Source organism: Ranitomeya imitator, chromosome 6 (assembly GCF_032444005.1).
Source record: "Ranitomeya imitator isolate aRanImi1 chromosome 6, aRanImi1.pri, whole genome shotgun sequence".
Taxonomy (NCBI): Eukaryota; Metazoa; Chordata; class Amphibia; order Anura; family Dendrobatidae; genus Ranitomeya; species Ranitomeya imitator.
Window position 1 is genome coordinate 416050581 of NC_091287.1, and position 19446 is coordinate 416070026.

At 42.3% G+C, this 19446-nt stretch overlaps 1 protein-coding gene across 1 annotated transcript in view; it reads right to left on the reverse strand.

The window, feature by feature from the left end:
• Positions 1-19446, reverse strand: part of CCDC178 (coiled-coil domain containing 178) — a 787921-nt gene that overhangs the window by 661978 nt on the left and 106497 nt on the right. Inside the window, exons 8-10 of the mRNA XM_069731267.1 lie at positions 8823-9043; positions 5475-5617; positions 2436-2589 (exon numbers count right to left, since the gene is read on the reverse strand). Coding sequence (XP_069587368.1) covers positions 2436-2589; positions 5475-5617; positions 8823-9043 — 518 coding nt within the window. The remainder of the gene's footprint in view (positions 1-2435; positions 2590-5474; positions 5618-8822; positions 9044-19446) is intronic.

Consider the following 19446-nt stretch of genomic DNA (forward strand, 5'->3'; position numbering starts at 1 on the left):
CAGGAACTGGGTCTGTAGTACACGTCTGTTGTGAATTCTGTGGCAGAGTTCACTCCTGTGGTCACAAGTGGTACTTCGGCTGATTCTCTCTGGGATCTTCCGTTTGTGGAGGAAAGTGGTACTGCAGCTTCTGAGTTTCCTCCCTCAGGTGATCTGGTGAGCTCGTTAGCTTCTTCTCTACTTAACTCCACCTGATGCTTTGATCTATGCTTCCTGTCAATGTTCCAGTGTAGGACTTGTTTTTTCCCTGGATCATTCCTGTGGCCTGCTGCTCTGCAAAGCTAAGTTTTGCTTATGTTATTTTGTTGCTATTTTTCTGTCCAGCTTGCTTTATTGGTTTTTCTCGCCTGCTGGAAGCTCTGAGACGCAGAGGGACCACCTCCGTACCGTTAGTCGGTGCGGAGGGTCTTTTTGTCCCCTCTGCGTGGTTATTTATAGGTTTTTGTGCTGACCGCAAAGTTATCTTCCCTATCCTCGTTCTGTTCAGCTAGTCGGGCCTCACTTTGCTAAATCTGTTTCATCTCTATGTTTGTGTTTTCATCTTACTCACAGTCATTATATGTGGGGGGCTGCCTTTTCCTTTGGGGAATTTCTCTGAGGCAAGGTAGGCTTATTTTTGTATCTTCAGGACTAGCTAGTTTCTCAGGCTGTGACGAGGCGCCTAGGTTCTGGTCAGGAGCGCTCCACGGCTACCTTTAGTGTGGTTTGATAGGATTAGGGATTGCGGTCTGCAGAGTTCCCACGTCTCAGAGCTCGTTCTATTATTTTGGGTTATTGTCAGATCACTGTATGTGCTCTGACCTCCATGTCCATTGTGATTCTGAATTGCCTTTCATAACACACGTCTGCGCAAGGCAAGATTGCCTTGCACAGGCGTGTACTACGGAGGACAGAGAATGAACTTCAATCCAATATTGCGTCCAGCAAGCAGCCAGCGGGTAAGGAAAGGGTGAATCAAACACCCGAAAACTCCGCCCATATGACCCAAAACCAGTCCCGCCAAATTCAGGTGACAGGTTCCCTTTAATTATGTGTATGTAGAAGGGTGTGGACATTGAAGGGGTCGCCAACTCTTTTTTTCCTAAAATAGGACCTGGTGTTTTTTTTAAACTAAAAAATAAGTATAATAAACCTACAAAAAGGGCACCAGAGGTAAAAGCTCCGCCATAATATATAATATAGAAACCCAAAAGAAGAATGGACACTAAAAGCTAAAATATAACAATTTTATTGAAAACCATATAGACAAAATACAAATATTTAGAATAGAAACCAAGTAACGGGATGCAATGAAAAAAGATAAAAAAGGCGACACTAGTGCCACACACAGAACAAGTAATATATTTGTAGAGCAAAAAATAGGTCAGTTAAACTGATACCAAAAGTACAAATACCATACAACACTTAATAAGATCAATATTTTTTTGCGTAGTGCATATTGTAGAGGTTAAGCTGATGTATTATATGTATAAGTATATGAGCATATGGCAACCAGAGGTAATTAACATATGATATATGCTCTCAAATAAAGTGCAGATGCAGGGAGATACACAGTATGCAGGAAAAATCACAGTAAAGTGCCTAGTGCAAAGTAATATATACTAAGTAATATAAAGTAATGTCAGTGAAGGACTTAGTATAGGTTAAATGTGGCAGAGTATACTGTATGGCACAAAAATTGCCAAGACCAAAGGCATGAGTAAATCATCAAGGGAGAGTCCCATACAATAGAGTGAATGGAGCCTAGAGTCTGCCTGCGAAATGTAGATAAGACAGTGCATAAACAGAGTACCTGCGGCACACGATATACTTATACATATAATACATCAGCTTAACCTCTACAATATGCACTACACAAAAAATATTGATCTTATTAAGTGTTGTATGGTATTTGTACTTTTGGTATCAGTTTAACTGACCTATTTTTTGCTCTACAAATATATTACTTCTTCCGTGTGTGGCACTAGTGTCGCCTTTTTTATCTTTTTTCATTGCATCCCGTTACTTGGTTTCTATTCTTAATATTTGTATTTTGTCTATATGGTTTTCAATAAAATTGTTATATTTTAGCTTTTAGTGTCCATTCTTCTTTTGGGTTTCTAAAAAATAAGTATATTTGCTTATCAGCCCTCTGCCACTCCTGTGCATTGGTCATTTGTCCGGTCAGACCCTGCTGGGGAGTGTTCAGACCCTTGGCAGTGGCACAAAGGAGCATCAGGGGATAAGCTGGTGAGCGTAATATTTTTATATAGAAACTTAACCACTGTAACCTAAATTTGAAGAGGACTTGCCATCACAATCTCTGTGTGGTGCCGCCTCAGATATAATTGTATCTCTGCCTATGTAGTTAAAATATCTTCTTTTTTTTTTACAAAAATAAAACCTCTAAGCAAAAAATACAAAACATTATATACACGATGATATATTTTACTTACTTGGTGATTCCATGAGCTCTCGCTGTCTATTAGCTGTTGTTTTTTGCTCAGTAAATCTTTGTAGACGTTTTGACCGTCCTCAATCTGCTGGTCAATTTTTAGCGAGTCTGAGGAGTATTTTTCCCATGTTTTCTCTGAGCTGCATAAATTATCTCTGTACATAGTTTAAATTAAATATTCCAGGTTAATGATACATTTTACCGGTTGTTGTATTAGAAGTGTCAGTTGTATAAACTATTAACAATTAAAGGGGTTGTCCACTACTTTTATATTGATGACCTGTCCTTGGGACAGCTTATCAGCATCAGTGTCATGATTCCACCACTCACTGTGTCCTGGTTATGCTGTGAGGGCCAGCTTAGCCACCCTTTGAATATAGCAAGTGCTTGTCAAGATGTCAGTGTTGCATTTGGGTTTCCTCTAGGTGTTTTCCTTTTCAGATAATTGCCAGGCTATTTCATTGGCTGGCAAAGTCAGATCATTGCCAGTTGTCGCTTCAGCTCAGTGGTGTGCTTATTTTGTGCTCTGTATTTTGATATTCTAATCTTTTGTTGCTGGACCTTAGATTTGCCTTTCAACTACCTGTTTGTATAACCCATTTTGCATTTGATGCATTCAGACTTTAGTTACCAGACCACAGACTTTTCACCTGACTATTCATTTGTCTTATCCCACTGTTTTTGAAGCACCTTCCTGGCTTTCGAACTTGGACCTCTTGATGACTTTGCATCATGGCTAGTCAGTGAGTATTGACTAGCGTAACAATGAGATTGGTGGGGTTCGACACCTGGCACTTATACGGATCAGATGCTATCAGCTCCGGCGAGAGCAGGAGGTAAATAGTGTGCAGGTAGGAATAGCACAGCTCTGTACATTATCAAATGGCCTTTGCCAAAGACTCCAACTCTGCTCCTTTTTAACTACGGTAATCAACAGCTGATTATGGGGGTTCTGGATATCGGACCCCAAATGGTGTCATACCCTAAATAATATAGGTGATTAATATCAAAACAGTGGACAACCCCTTTAATGAATACTTTGTACAATGGACAGTTTTCTTTAACAAAATTAATGGAGTTGTATTTTAATTAAGGAGTAAATGTTAAAACAATCATGAACACAACTGCTACAGGTTACTTAGGGGTTGTTCAAAGAACAAAATGAGCCCCTGCAATGTACCACAATTCCTGGCCAGTGGAGGAAGATAATGAAAGTATATGGACAGAACAGCATGGGATAGTGAAGTAAAACATTGCTTATAAACAAGTAGGGAAAAGTTTAAAAGTTTTACCTCACAGAAAGCCGCATCTGTGACTTCATGCTGTCTTGTCTGTATACTCTGTTTTACTTCCTTCCCTGCCCAGGGGATGTGTTATTATGATCAGACCATGCTCCTGCACGGTCAGACACAGACATTACACAGTACACAGCATGAGCACATTTATAAGATTATCTCGGCACAGGAACATTGTTTTTAACACATTCAATTATGGAAATTATTATTATCCCAAGATCTATTGATTAAAATGTATTTTGTTTGTGGGAAAACCCTTTTAAAGGCATTTTCCAGTTCAGGGGGGAAAAAAAGCAAACTTTGCTTTACTTAGCCTCTTTGGATCCGTAGCTGTGTCTCCGCGGCTGCACCAGGCTCCGATGTTTGTCTGCAGCTGCAATGTCACATTGATAGTGCTGTACCCAATCACTGAGCTCAGCGGTTTGTGTCATATAAATTGCAGAGCCGCTGAGCTCAGTAATTGGCTGCAGTGCTGTCAACATGAAGAAATCGCTGAAGACAAACAGAAACGGTCAGAGTTGGGAAAAAAGTGCTGAACCTGGTGAGGGTAAGTAAAGCCAAGATTGACTTTTTTTTTACTCTGAACTGAGCCTAAAGTTTACTGAAATTGGAAGACCCTATAGTGGTATGCTAATCTTGGGGTGAATTTTTAGGAAGTGGGATACATACTGAAAATATTGTGGCTTGTGTTTTGCGCATCCTTTGCTTTAGCACTCCTTCCTCCTCTTCCTTTCCCCATACACTTATAAACCAGTAGCCCCAAAGAACTCATTTTCAGATGCTAACAATGCCCCTCATAATAATGTCTATCAAGCATATAAATATTTTGGTTAAGTATCAGGGCAATAAACAGTCCATAATTTTCATGTTACACCATACTATGCTATACATTGTCTAAGGCAGGCAGACCCTTGTGTCATACAGTATCTGAAATCTGCCCATCTACTGCTTATGGTCATGCTGTGGAGGAAGACTTTGAGATTTTCAGGAGTTTGTCATTGACTGTAAAGGGCTTTTCCAGGCCAAGCAGCCATTTTTCAGTGACATTGTGATGCAAAAGCCTAACAGGGTGTAGTGTACACACTGTTAGGATTCTGCTTTGCCTACCAGTTTCAGCGGTCATCATGTGACCGATCTTAGGCTATTTGCATAATTGCGGTTATGGGCAGACAAACTTTTCTTCCTGCTTCTCTCAAGGGAACACTTGAACATTGAGAAGCAAGAAGAAAAGCCATTTAGCAAGAATGCAAATCGCATATGAGTGATCAGACGACAACCACTCGGAATGGCAAGCAGAGTGGAGTCCTACCAGTGTGTATTAGGCTGTGTGCACACGTTGCGTTTTTTTCGCGGTTTTTCCTGATAAAAATGCTATAAAACCACAAAAAAACTGCATACAATAAGCATCCCATCATTTAGAATGAATTCCGCATGTTTTGTGCACATGATGCGTTTTTTTTTTCCGCGAAAAAAAACGCATCGCGGTAAAAACCGCAGCATGTTCATTAATTTTGTGTTTTTTTGCGGATTTCCCACTACAAAATGCATTGGGAAGTGTCCGGAAAAAAACGCGGCAAAAACGCGTCAAAACCTTGTGGAATTCTTGCAGAAAATGTGTTTTTTCTCAGGAATTTTCTGCGAGAAATCCTGAACGTGTGCACATAGCCTTAGGATTCTACGTGATACATTCACTGATGACATTTCTTCCTGACCTGGAAAACCCATTGAAAGATAACTGCTCCTACCTGCAGTTCTGCAGATTCCTCTTTATATCAGTTAGCTTGTCAGCCATGTTTTTCCTCTCTTGGTTAGCTTCTGCAGTAACTTTCTCATAACTCATCTGGGCAGACTTCTGCTTCTTTTCCGCCTCATTTAGTAATAGGGTTGCCTTAATGAGAAATCAACAATAGGAGATCAAATAAAAGTAAAAAGATGATTCCACAGGAAATGACATTGTAAAATAAAGCCATTATGCCACCTCAAGAATGGACAGCAACCTGCAGGAAAAAAAGAATCTTGTCATATCATACGACTTCTTCTATTCTTGGTCACGGCCAACCTATGTAGGGTTCTTGAATTGCTGGCAGACTAGACTTCTATCATTTGCAAGCGGTAGAGTTACCATTAGGTTGGTACACCACTGACCAAACTGATAATAATGTAATACACAAAAGGAGGTACCTTAACCCAGAGATGTTTTCTGGGTTGAAAGTTTGGAGGAAGGGCTGGAAAAGGGGATAGCTGGGTTGTTAATATGCTCCTCCAGTGAGTGGTTGGTGTACTTCACTTCAACCAGAGGAGCAAAGAGAGTGGTGGCAACAACACAGAGCCTCGGTGGCATATTCAAGATGACAAGCTGAAGAAAACCCCTACATGAAGATGCAACGCAGCATCTCAAGCTAACCGGGAACCTGTATTGATCTTCAAAGGCTCAGACTGAGAAGAAGGTAAAGACAGAAGGGCCAAACATTGGCAGAAGAACCTGCCATGTTTGCTGCTAATGTCCTTGTGGCAGATGAGACCAACAAAGCAGTTTTCACAGCATGAGGGGTCTGCATATCAGGTAGTTTTCATACTACGGTGAAAGAAGCTTTCAGCAGAAAATTACTTATTGTTTTAAATCAATTTTTTCTGGACAAATTTTGGCAATTTTTTTTTTACATATCAATATCAGTATTAAAAATAAAAAATAGAAATCTTGCAATCTTTTACACTGGCCAATAAGGGTTTTACAGAGCCCAATTTTCAGTTGTTTCAGGAAACAACAGATGTACATTAGCAGTAATTAAGTGACTGATCAATTTGTTTCCAGTGCCAGATTACCAAGTTTTAGAGGAGGAGAATCTATGTGATTAGGTGTGGCAAGTGTGTGATTGGTCAGAACTGGGAGAGGAGGAGGGGTAAGTGGCTGCGAGTTCTCGCCAACTCTAGATCTTAATAGAACATTCATAAGCAGAAGCTTCAGGAACACAGATGAGTATATATAGCTGACACCTGAGGTCAACGTTAATTACTTTTCCTGGGTTATAATGTTTAACTTAATATTTGTTTTGCTTAAAAAAATTTAATTGGTTTATTTAGACTATTGTTAGCAAATTTAAAAACATTATGAAATAATTTTGCTGAAGGGGCCCCAAGATTTTGACTGCCTGGGGGCCGCCGACACTGATCATTTGTGTTGAAGTATCTAATGAGCCAGTACCAAGTTCATTGTGAGAGGAGGGGGAATAAGGTCAAGTTACCATCCTGTGTCATCAGCTGCGGAAATATGTTGGCGCTATATACATAAAATTATTATTATTATTTATTATTATCAGCTGTGTATTGAGGTGTTACCTGCCATTGTAATCCCGCCTTTGAGGTTAAGGAGTTTAGCTGCAAACTCTTCTTGAAAGGATAGAAAGTAGGTGTGTATAAAGCCTCAGTGGCCAGTGGAAAAATTGTAAGATCATGTGATCATGGTATTAATAAAATGTATTTTTTTTAAATACTGTGATGCAGTGACCCCTGTAACAGGTAGTGGGCGCTGCATGGTCTCCCCAGTATACGTACGGAGGGGTATTGAGGCTGTGAGAGTGCATGGCAGTTGCAGGCATGGATGTGATGATGTGACAAAGTCCGGCATTGTGGTGAATGGCCGATATATGTGTCGCAGAGGAGAAGACTCTGCGCTGCCAGCCTGAAGCAATGTGGTGTTATGGGACCTGTAGTCCAATAAGTATAGTGTTGTATGTTTATTATGGGTGGCTGGCAGGGCTAGTTATGTGAGATGGGCAGGACAAACTAGCCACACACCCACACTCCCACCCAGGGGAGTGGTTAAAAGGTTTATAACGTGACCAGGGTGTGGGTCACATGTTCGCTGTGAGTTTCCTGTTTGAAGCCTGTGTTGGAAGACCTGGGAGGAGGCTTCCTGAAGAGCACATGGTGGGGGTTCAGACCTGGTGGCTTGGGTATTGGACGGTCCCAGCCGGGGATGGACGTCCTGAATAGTAGCCAGACTGGCCACCTGTGTGATCCTGAGTAACCTGGGAGTTGGGAGGTCCTGGGAGGAGGACTGGATCCCTGAACAGCATGAGGTGAGGACAGGGATCTGCAGAGCCAGTGACAGCTACTGTGTGGGGAAGCTACAGTCCTTCGGTGGGTCTGGACTGACTAATGTGTGCCGAGCAGGCAAGTTGGTGATCCCTGTAAGGCAGCCTTCCCAAGAGAGAGTACTGACAAGGAGTCAGCAGGTGGGGCAGGAGCCCCCAACAGGTACCATAGTCTGTTGTTGCTAACTGTGATATGAACTGTGTGGTAACCCACGGCCACTGGTCAGAAGAGGACCAGCGTGATTAGTTGCTGCAACCTGTTAATGTGAAGATAATGAGTTAACCATATCTTGCTGTGTTAGAGAATGGACTACATGTAAGTCAGTGAAATGCAACTTGGCTTACGATGCAGTTTGTGCTGTATATAATAAACCATATGGACTGATTTGTGTGAAAAACCGTGCCCGTGTCCCTGAATCTCGTGCCAAGCGAGTGTCCCCCAATACACTCAGTAAGAGCAATCTTACAATACATGTAGCATAAACACATGATTTAAACAATAGGTCATTTTCTCTCTAAAGGGGTTGTGTAAATTTAAAAAAATATATCAGAAAGAAAGGGATCTCACACTCCCCTGGTAAATCCCCCATTGCTCCAGCACCACCACTTCAGTGGACCCGCTAGACTTTGTTAGCGGTCCTGCAGTAATGACATTCTAACACTTATCATGTGAATTCTGCAGCCAATCACTGGCTTAATGGCATTGGCAGCATGGTCGGCACGTGACCACTGAGGCCAGTGATTGGTCGCAATGATCACAAGGTACTGATACGTGCAGCCTTGCCATACTATTATACAATTATCTAATTATTATGTCTACATAGTAGAAATAGACGCAGAACTCGGGGCACATAATAGGGATGGGTGACATTCAGAGTGTTGCTGCGGGCCCTATGATTTCTCTACATCCCAAAGCAATAAATATTACACCGGTATAAAGAACAGATTGCCTTTATTGTGAAGTGGAAAAGGTTTCTAAAGCAAACTAGTAAAACTTACTTCTGATTGTGCCTGTTGTATCCTGCTCATAGCATCACCCTCAAGATGGAGTTTATCGTCCAGTAGAGGGCGATGTTTCATAATAAAGTTGATTTTCTCTTGAAGTCTTGTTTTCACGGCTTCAGTCTTTGCCATTATATCCTGAGCTTTCTCCAGTTCTTGCTTCTTACATGAGATAAGCCACTGCAGCTCAGAAAAATCCTGGGCGCAGGCATCGTACTCTGTGTATAGGAACAGGTAATTGTTATGACGGAGAGCACTGAATGCCTTCACTTCTTGTTATGGACTTATGATGAAGAAAGACAACTTTACACATTTGCAATTAAACATTCTAAATCAAATATTACTATAACCTTTTTGAAGCAATGACATGTATTATACACATTAATCAATCAGAATTTTTTAATATACACATTTATTTTTAACCCTTTCCCCAACATGTGGCGTGCCGTCATGGCCAAATGTTTTGAGAATGACACAAATGTAAGTTTTTACAAAGCTGCTTCAGCGTTTAAATCTTTTAGTCGGATGTTTTTATGTTTACTGAAATTATCAGCATTTCACAAGTTTAGAACTTTTATTCACAAATATATCAAATTTATGTAAAGACTCAAAATTTACAGTGTTGACCCTTATTTTTCAACATTTTTGCCTTTTGCCCTGACATGATGGATGTCAGCTTCTGAGCCCAATTATGACTAATGGCAGCCCATTCTTTCCTAATCAGTGCATGAACTTTACAGTATAGTAATTTTCATGTTTTTGATTCACCACCTGATTTTTGAAAATTTACCACAGTTCCCCAATGGTATTGAGATCTGAGACTTTTTCTGACCATGGACTCAAAATGTCAATGTTAGTGCTTTTGCCTTGTCACATTGTCTCGATCATGCTGGAAAAAAAAAACATTGTTCAACACCAAATTGCTCCTGGATCCTTGAGAGAAGTTGCTCTTGAAGGATGTTTCGATACCATACTTTATTCACAGCAGCGTTTTTAGGCAAACATATGAGTAAGCCTACTCCCTGAAATGAAAATCAACCTCACACAATATGGCCCCTGATTCATGAAGATCGGTGTTCTTCATCCCAGTCTTGATGAAGGGTTGTGCTGGAGTCAGACTTGCCTGATTCATTAAGAGGCGCACATCTCTTAATTTCAGGTGTGTCTGAAAAGGGTTATGTGTCTCCTTGCACCTCAACACAAACCTTACTCCAGTCATGCATTGGAGTAAGATTTCTGGTGTAAGGTACGCCACAGCTCGCAATGAACCAGATGACCTGTAGCGTCATGCCACAGCCTTTCTGTGAGTGCAGATGTACTGACACCTGCCTCCTGCCACTCGTGAGCAAGCTCTGCACTAGTACTGAACTGATCCCATAGCTAAATATTCTTTTGGTGATCGTCCTTACACTTGCTGTACTTTCTTGGGCGTGCGGAGCCTTCTTCACGACAACTGAGTCTTTCTCTTTGAAGTTCTTGATGATCTTATAAATGGTTGATTTAGGGGAAATCTAAAGCCCCCGTCACACATAGCGAGATCGCCAGCGAGATCGCTGCTGTGTCACAAGTTTTGTGACGCAACAGCGACCTCAGTAGCGATCTCGCTATGTGTGACACGTAGCAGCGACCAGGCCCCTGCTGTGAGATCGCTGGTCGTGTCGGAATGGCCTGGACCGTTTTTTGATCATTGAGGTCCCGCTGGGTAGCACACATCGCTGTGTTTGACACCTTACCAACGACCTCGTTGACAGTACGTCCCATTGAATCGTCATGAAATAGCATCGTTGTACAGGTCGCCGCATCGCTGCTGCGTCGTTGGGGAGATCTCACTGTTTGACATCTCACCAGCGACCACATAGCGACGCAGCAACGATCCCTGACAGGTCGTATCGTTGTCGGGATCGCTTAAGCGTCGCTATGTGTGACGGGGCCTTTACAAGCAGCAATGTCCATGCCTGTAAATCCTTTTGATTCAAAGCCATGATAACACCATGTGTTTCATTGAAGATAACCAGGTTAACAGAGGTAGACAATGATTTCAAGCACCAGCCACCTTTTAAAGCAACCAGCTCTTATAAATCAATCAGCATGACAGATTGATATGATAGAAGATGCCTTGTCCTTGTTAACACTTTCTCCTGAGCTAACAAGAAGATTACGAAAATGATGCAACAAGCTCATTTTGTGGCAGGTCTGAAATTCACTGGAAATTTTTTTTTGTGATCAAGTCAGTTTTCATGGCAAGGAATGACTTTGTAATTTTTTCCGATTCATCTGATTACTCTTTATCTACAAAATAATCGGCTAATTCTGTTTCTTTGTCTGTAACGGAAATCCCGCGTCGCTGATTGGTTGCGCCTGGCCGGCCGCGACCAATCAGCAATATTGGCGCGGGATTTAAACCCCGCTTCGCTGATTGTACATACATATTCTAGAATACCTGATGCATTAGAATCGGGCCACCATCTAGTAACAATATGAGTTAATGAAAATTGCTAGTATAGAAAGTGAAGCAGCAACCTTTGTGAAATACAAAATTTATGTCAGACTAAAAAAATTTTTTGCCACGACTGTACATATACGTCATATGTTGGGTTAAAGTGTATGGTGCGGACTCAGGAGCTGCGTCCACTCCATAAACCACAGGTTCTTGCTGCATTGCATTACTGACACTCGCCTGTAAATGCAGGAATCAGCATTAGCCATTGCTAAAATTAGAATACATCACGTTACAGAAGTCAGTTTATTGTACCTGCAATGAAGAGATTGAAGGCTGACTAAAAAAATAGTTTCACAAGATGTAAAATGTGTAAAAAAATCTTGCATCATTTGGTGACCGCCATAAATAACAAAAACTTTAATATTGCTTTTTTGTTACTTTGCTTCACAAACAAATTTGATAATAAGTGATCAAAAAGTCATAAGCAGCCCCAAATATTGTACTAATAAAAACTGTAACTTGCTAAAAAAAGAAGGAAAGAAACAAGCCCTCGCACATCAACTGAAAAGAAGATAAGATATGACTCTTAAAACACGGAGACTCACACTTCATTTTTATTTTTGCTAAAGCTTCTTTGCTTTGAACTAGTAAACCACAGAAAAAAACATAAATTTGGTTTTCTCATAATCTCACTGACCCACAGAATAAAGTTACCATGTCATTCGTAGCGCACAGTGAACATCGTGAAAATGAAGCCCGAGCAACGTTGGCTAAATTGCTGGGGGAGGGAGTTTCCGCACCACAGAAATATAGCGTTCACTTTTTTAGCGCATTATATGGAAAATTAAATAATGGCATTATACAAGGAAACGTGCCAGGATGGGGGCATTATACAAGGAAGAGGGCCTGGATGGGGGCATTATACAAGGAAGAGGGCCTGGATCGGGGAATTCTACAAGGAAGAGGGCCTGGATCGGGGAATTCTACAAGGAAGAGGGCCATGATGGGGAGCATTATATAAGGAAGGGGCCCAGGATGGGGGATATTATAACAGGAAGAGGCCCAGGATAGGGGATATTATAACAAGAATGGTCACTGAATGGCTGACATTACAGGAGGAAGAGTTCTAGGATAAGAGAGATTATTATAGGATGGGTGCCACGATGAGGAAGATTGTTACGGGAAACGGCAAGGATGGTGGATATTATTACATGGGGCGAATACCCATGTCATTATAAGATCTAAAATGCTACAAGGGCCCATATATCTGATCAACATGCAGGTGGGTGCCCAGGTCCCAATATTGCACTAGGGGCCCATCCGACTCGAGTTACGCCACTGGGACCATATATTGTTCTTGCACAGGGGCCCCGTTCTGTCTATGTCTGCTTCTCTGCTCTGTATGAACATTCCCTGTCACTCTCAGGTGAAATAACAATCGTGGAATGAACTTTTGTAGGAATAATTGTTCTCATCTATTTACCCATCTAAATGGTCCAATAATCACCGACAAAAAAAATGCTTATTCATTCAATGCAATGATTTTTGATTTTTAAGCTGTCTGCAAATAGAAATGCCAATAGCATGATATTATATGTACACAGGACAATCATATAAAATATTATTATTTGTGCACAGAATGTATGTCGGTCTCTCCAAACAGGCCAGTAGAAGAGCGTCAGCAGACTTATATAGAGGCCTACATTGCCCTATTAAAGGGGTTTTATGAGACATTTCTCTGTCAATGTTTCACATCTGAAACCCCCTGTCCTTCATAGACTGTCAACAGCTGCTTCAACCAGGAGGAGATAAAATGGAGAAGCACTTACATGTTTTCGCATCTCTCTCCCTTATTATAGATCTGTGCAATGACCCTGGATATTAGTGGGTGCTTCCAAGTTACATTGATATGCCTAAGGGTATGTGCAGACTTTCAGAAATTACAGTATCAGCTCTTTGGACGCAGCACATGTCCGCTATGTCCAAAGCGCTGCCGTCTATTGAACGAAGGTGAATCCGCATGTGTTCACTGAACCGTGCAGAATCACGGCGTCCAATACAGTGTACAGGTGATATTTCTCTTGCGGAGGCTCGCGTCTCCAGAAGAGAAATAGACATGCTGCGGTCTGGAGAGACGTGCCGCATGTCCATCTCCGCAGGTGAGCCACGGGTGTCTGTGGATGCATTGTGGAAATCCCATCCATTATGCTGTAACATCTGGACGCTGTGGGTTGGACGTTGCAGTAGTGCGCAGCGTCCAACCCGCAGCGTTTGCTGATCATGTGCACATACCCCAAGACTACTTTCCCACGATGAATAATTGGTGAGTTTTCAATGTTGCAGATTTTCTGTATCTATGAGGTAAATTAGATTACTTGCGTTTTTTATTGTGTATTTTTACATGCCTTTTTTTCGCTGCAGTTTTTGTCTCTTTTTGGCATGTGATTTTAAATAAAGCTGCTTTGTTTTTGATAATTCTTGATATTTGGCTTTCACAAAATGTTATTGATACAGCCATATGCGGATTACATGCCTTTGTTATCTGCGGATTTTCCATATATAATCCATGTGTATGGGGAAAATCTGCACATTTGAAACCCACACCGCAGGTCACTTGACGCTGTAGAGGGCAGAAGATTTCTATAATCCCAACCACTTTAGTGGAACTGTAAGATGTGGCAATTACAAAAACTCATCATGGAAACGCAGCCTTAAAGGGCTGGTGGTACAAACCTTTTAAAGGGATTTATCTTCTTTCAAAGATAACGTATAGAGTTTGATATAAAAAAAAATTATACGGTTTGGCTATGTGCACACGTTCAGGTTTTTTCGCTTTTTTTCGTGTTTTTTCGCAATTAAAATGCATAAAAACATCCTATCATTTAGAATGCATTCTGCAATTTTTGTGCACATGATGCGTCTTTTTCCGTGAAAAAAAACGCATCGCGGTAAAAAAAAAAGCAGCATGTTCATTAATTTTGCGGATTTTTTGAGTTTTTCCAGCTATTTAATGCATTGGGAAAAACGCGAAAAATATGCGCAAAAAACGCATACAAAACGCATTTAAAAACGCAAAAAAAACGCATGCGGATTTCTAGCAGAAATGTCCGGTTTTTGTCAGGAAATTTCTGCAAAAAATCCTTATGTGTGCACATAATAACCTGACATTTCTGGCAGAAATCCGCATGCTTTTTTTTGCGTTTTTTATGCGTTTTTTCCCCAATGCATTAAATAGTGGGAAAACCGCAAAAAATCCGCAAAATTAATGAACATGCTGCTTTTTTTACAGCGATGCGCATCATGTGCACAAAAAGCATTAAGCTACTTACTGGTAGCGGCATTTCTCGGAGGCCCATGACAGCACGACGAGAGAGGGGATCCGCCCATCAGGAACAGGAAACCTACAGATACAAAAGGGCGGCACCTCTCCCTTGCCTCAGTTGTATTTCAGAGTCTTGAGAGGACTACCGCGGTTAGTGGCACACAAAAATATACACTATATACAGATTATATACAAAATTTCAGCCATATATTGGAACTGGGTATCATATGTGAGATATATACATTTATAGGAAGTGCAACCCCCACGTGAATAGGGAGGGAACTAAGGGTGCTGTCATGGGCCTACGAGAAATGCCGCTACCAGTAAGTAGCTTAATGCTTTGCTCGGACTCCCATGACAGCACGACGAGAGAATTACAGAGATGTAAGGTACCTTAGGGAGGGACTATGGCCTGTAGCACCCTTAACCCAAATGTGAGATCAGAGGAAGCCCCCAAATCCAACCTATAGTGTTTAAAGAAGGTGGACGGGGATGACCATGTGGCCGCCTTACATATCTGGTCGATTGATACTCCAGATTTTTCCGCCCAGGATGTAGCCATGGCCCTGGTGGAATGCGACCTCAGATTCTGCGGAGCCGGACCCCCACCTGCAGTATAAGCCAAAGAGATAGCCTCCCTAATCCACTTTGCTAGTGTGTACTTTGATACCCTGAGTCCCTTTCTAGGATTTTGGAAAGATAAAAATAACGCATTATCTTTCTTCCACGTATCGGTAACAGAGATGTATTCTAGCAGGCATCTCCTAACATCTAATGTATGGAGTAGTTCTTCTTTAGGGTTGGAGGGATTGGGAAGGAAGGATGGTAAAACTATCTCCTGTGACCTGTGAAACCGTGATGACACTTTTGGTAAATAGGCCGGGTCCGGTCTGAGGACTACCCTATCCGGCAGAAACTCTGTATAAGGGGAAAGCCTGGAGAGAGCTTGTATGTCTCCCACTCTACTGGCAGATGTAATTGCTACCAGAAATGCTGTTTTAAGGGATAAGGCCTTAATTGAAGCTGATTGTAATGGTTCAAACGGCTCTCTAGTCAATGCTGACAGGACTAGGTTGAGATCCCAAGGCATAGATCTATCTTTATGTATGGGTCTAGTTCTACCAGATGCTTTAATGAACCTTGAGATCCAATAATTATTGGCGATGTTACAGGAAAATAGGGCCCCTAGGGCCGAGACCTGTACCCTTAGAGTACTAGTGGATAGATCTAGCTCTAAGCCTCTTTGCAGGAATTCTAAGATTTGTTTTATAGGTATTCCCTCTTCTAAATTAAAATCAGAAGAGGCCAGAAACTTCCGCCAGGTTCTAGCATAGATTGTTGTGGTTATCTGCTTCCTACTTTTCATAAGGGTCTCAATTAAATTCGGGGAGAACCCTTTGTTTTTTTAGTAACGCCCTCTCAAACTCCATGCCGTTAAATGGAGATTCTTTACTTGCGGATGGCTGATCGGGCCCTGGTAGAGCAAATCTGGAATCTCCGGAAGTACCCAGGGGTCCTCCACTGACATGATCCTGAGCCAAGTGAACCAGGCCCTTCTGGGCCAGAATGGGGCAATCAATATAACTCTTGCTCGATCTTCTCTTATCTTCCTGATTACCAGGGGTATCAGGCCTAGCGGGGGGAACGCATAAGCCAGCCGAAAATCCCAATTGATCAGAAAGGCGTCTACCGCCAGAGGATTCTCCCTGGGATTTAGGGAACAGAATTTTATCGTCTTTCGGTTGTCCCTGGTGGCAAATAAATCTACCTCTGGATGTCCCCATTTTTGGACAATCTGGTCGAACACGAGACTGTTTAGAGACCACTCCCCTTGCCTTAAGGTGTTGCGGCTTAGAAAGTCCGCTTTGACATTTTCTTTTCCTCTTATATGTAGAGTGGTTAAAGATAAGAAATGATTTTCCGCTGTCTGGAACAGACGATCCGCCACTCTCATCAGTGATTCGGAATGAGTTCCACCCTGGTGATTTATGTATGCGACCGCCACCTGGTTGTCCGATAGGATCTTGACATGATGACCCTGCAGATATATGAGGAATTTTTTAACTGAAAGTTCAACTGCCATTAACTCTTTTTGGTTGGAGGAGGCTGATGTTAGGGGGTTCCATAGACCCTGAACTATCATGTCATCCATGTGTGCTCCCCAACCCGAAGGGCTAGCGTCTGTTGTTACAATACGTGTTACCTGTGTCACCCAGGGAACTCCCGCCGATAAATTTTCATTGTTTAGCCACCACTTAAGAGATGTAAGAGCTTTTGGTCCCAAAGTAATCTGGCTCTGCAAGGACCCATGTAAAACTCTATCATTAACCAGCACCTCGGATTGTAAAGGTCTGGTGTGAAATTGGGCCCAACGGACAGCGGGAATGCAAGAGGTTAGAGATCCTAATAGTGACATAGCCTGTCTAAGGGTCATGGATGGTTTATCAATTGCCTTAGACACCTGTTGCTGGATGTGTAACAATTTGTCGGGAGGAAGACAACACTGTTGGGATTCTGAATTTAACAACAGTCCTAAGAATCTTTGTATTTTTGGGGGCTGTAAACGAGATTTTTCATAATTTACGATCCACCCCAGATGCTCAAGTTTGGATGTCGCTGTTTCTAGTTGAGAAAGGCAATGGTCTGCTGAACTCCCTACTATAAGGAAATCATCCAAGTAGGGAATAATCAGGATGTCAGACTCTCGTAAGTGCGCCATGACTTCGGCCACTAGCTTTGTAAACACCCTAGGAGCCGCTGATAAGCCAAAGGGAAGAGCTCTGAACTGGAAATGGCGAATCTGTCCCCCCATTGACACAGCTACTCTCAGGAACCTCTGGAAGTCTTCATGTATCGGAACATGATAGTATGCATCCTTTAGATCTACAACTACCATGAAGCAGTGATTAAACAACATTTTTATTGCTGAATTAATTGTTTCCATTTTGAACGATTCATTGACCAGGAACTCATTAAGACATTTGAGATTTATGATCGTTCTAAACGATCTGTCTGGCTTCTTGATCAGAAAAAGAGGAGAGTAAAATCCCCTCCCTCTTTCTGATTCTGAGATTTCGATCAAAACATTTTTGGAGCATAAGTTCATGACCTCTGCTTCTAGAGCTGCTTGTTCAAGGGGGGAGGAACGTAAAGGGGTTAACTTAAATTTTTCTCGAGGCCAGTGATCGAAGTCCAGCCTTAGACCTTTTGTTATAATGCCTCTGACCCATTTACTGTTCGTAATATCAAACCATGCTGAGGAGAATGCTGACAGTCTACCCCCACAGGGATCGCTAGTCATTGGTCCGTTTTTTTCTGTTCTTTTGAGGAACGGCAAAACATGTAGCCCGTACCTCTTCCACGTCTATCTTCCCATCTAAAACGCTCTCTAGAGGGAGAGGACCCGCGTTTCTTCCCGCGACCAAACCTCCTTCTATTGAAGGGTCGGGGGTAGGATGCTGAAGACAGATTGGGAAATGTCTTTTTGTCATCCCCTGCCTTTTCCAGTAACTCATCCAGAGTTGGACCAAAGAGATATTGTCCTTTACACGGAATGGTGCAGAGTTTAGTTCTGGACTGAATGTCACCTGACCAGCATTTTAACCATCAAGCCCTGCGAGCCGCGTTAGAGAGTCCTGCCGCTCTAGCCGCCATTCTGACTGAGTCCACAGATGCGTCCGATAAGAAAGCCGCAGCATTCTGAATTGTTGGTAGAGCCTTCAGAATAGTATCTCTGGATGCACCGTCCTTAAGCTGGGACTCTAACTGATCTAGCCAGACCATTAATGACCTGGCTGTACATGTTGCGGCCACGGCTGGTCTGAGAGATCCAGCCGCCATCTCCCAGGTACCTTTAAGGAAGATACTTCTGTAGGCACCCGTCCCCTCAGGAACAGGAAACCAACTGAAATACAACTGAGGCAAGGGAGAGGTGCCACCCTTTTGTATCTGTAGGTTTCCTGTTCCTGATGGGCGGATCCCCTCTCTCGTCGTGCTGTCATGGGAGTCCGAGTAAATTGCAGAATGCGTTCTAAATGATAGGATGCATATGTATGCGTTTTTTATGCGTTTTATAGCGTTTTTTGTTGTGAATTCTGTGGCTGAATTCACTCCTGTGGTCACAAGTGGTACTGCAGCTTCTGGGCTTCCTCCCTCAGGTGTTCTGGTGAGCTCGTTGGCTGCCTTGTTATTTAACTCCACCTGATTCTGTCTTCCTTGCTCCTTGTCAATGTTCCAGTGTTGGATCTGAGCTTCTGGATCTTTCCTGTGGCCTGCTGCTCTACTTAGATAAGTGCTTCTTTGCTTTTGTTGCTGTTTTTTCTGTCCAGCTTGTCTATTCGTTTTTGCTGGAAGCTCTGAGACGCAAAGGGGTGTACCGCCGTGCCGTTAGTTCGGCACGGTGGGTCTTTTTGCCCCCTTTGCATGGTTTTTTGCTTTAGGGTTTTTTGTAGACTGCAAAGTTCTCTTTGCTATCCTCGCTCTATCTAGAATATCGGGCCTCACTTTGCTGAATCTATTTCATCCCTACGTTTTGTCTTTTCATCTTGCTAACAGTCATTATATGTGGGGGGCTGCCTTTTCCTTTGGAGTATTTCTCTGAGGCAAGTCAGGCTTGTATTTCTATCTTCAGGCTAGTCAGTTCCTCAGGCTGTGCCGAGTTGCATAGGTAGTGTCAGGCGCAATCCACAGCTGCCTTTAGTTGTGTTTAGGTTAGGTTCAGGTATTGCGGTCTACAGAGATTCCACGTCTCAGAGCTCGTTCTATTGTTTTTGGGTTTGTCAGATCACTGTATGTGCTCTGATTACTGGCACACTGTGTTACTGGATTGCATTCATAACAGTACAAGGAGCCCAACTAAT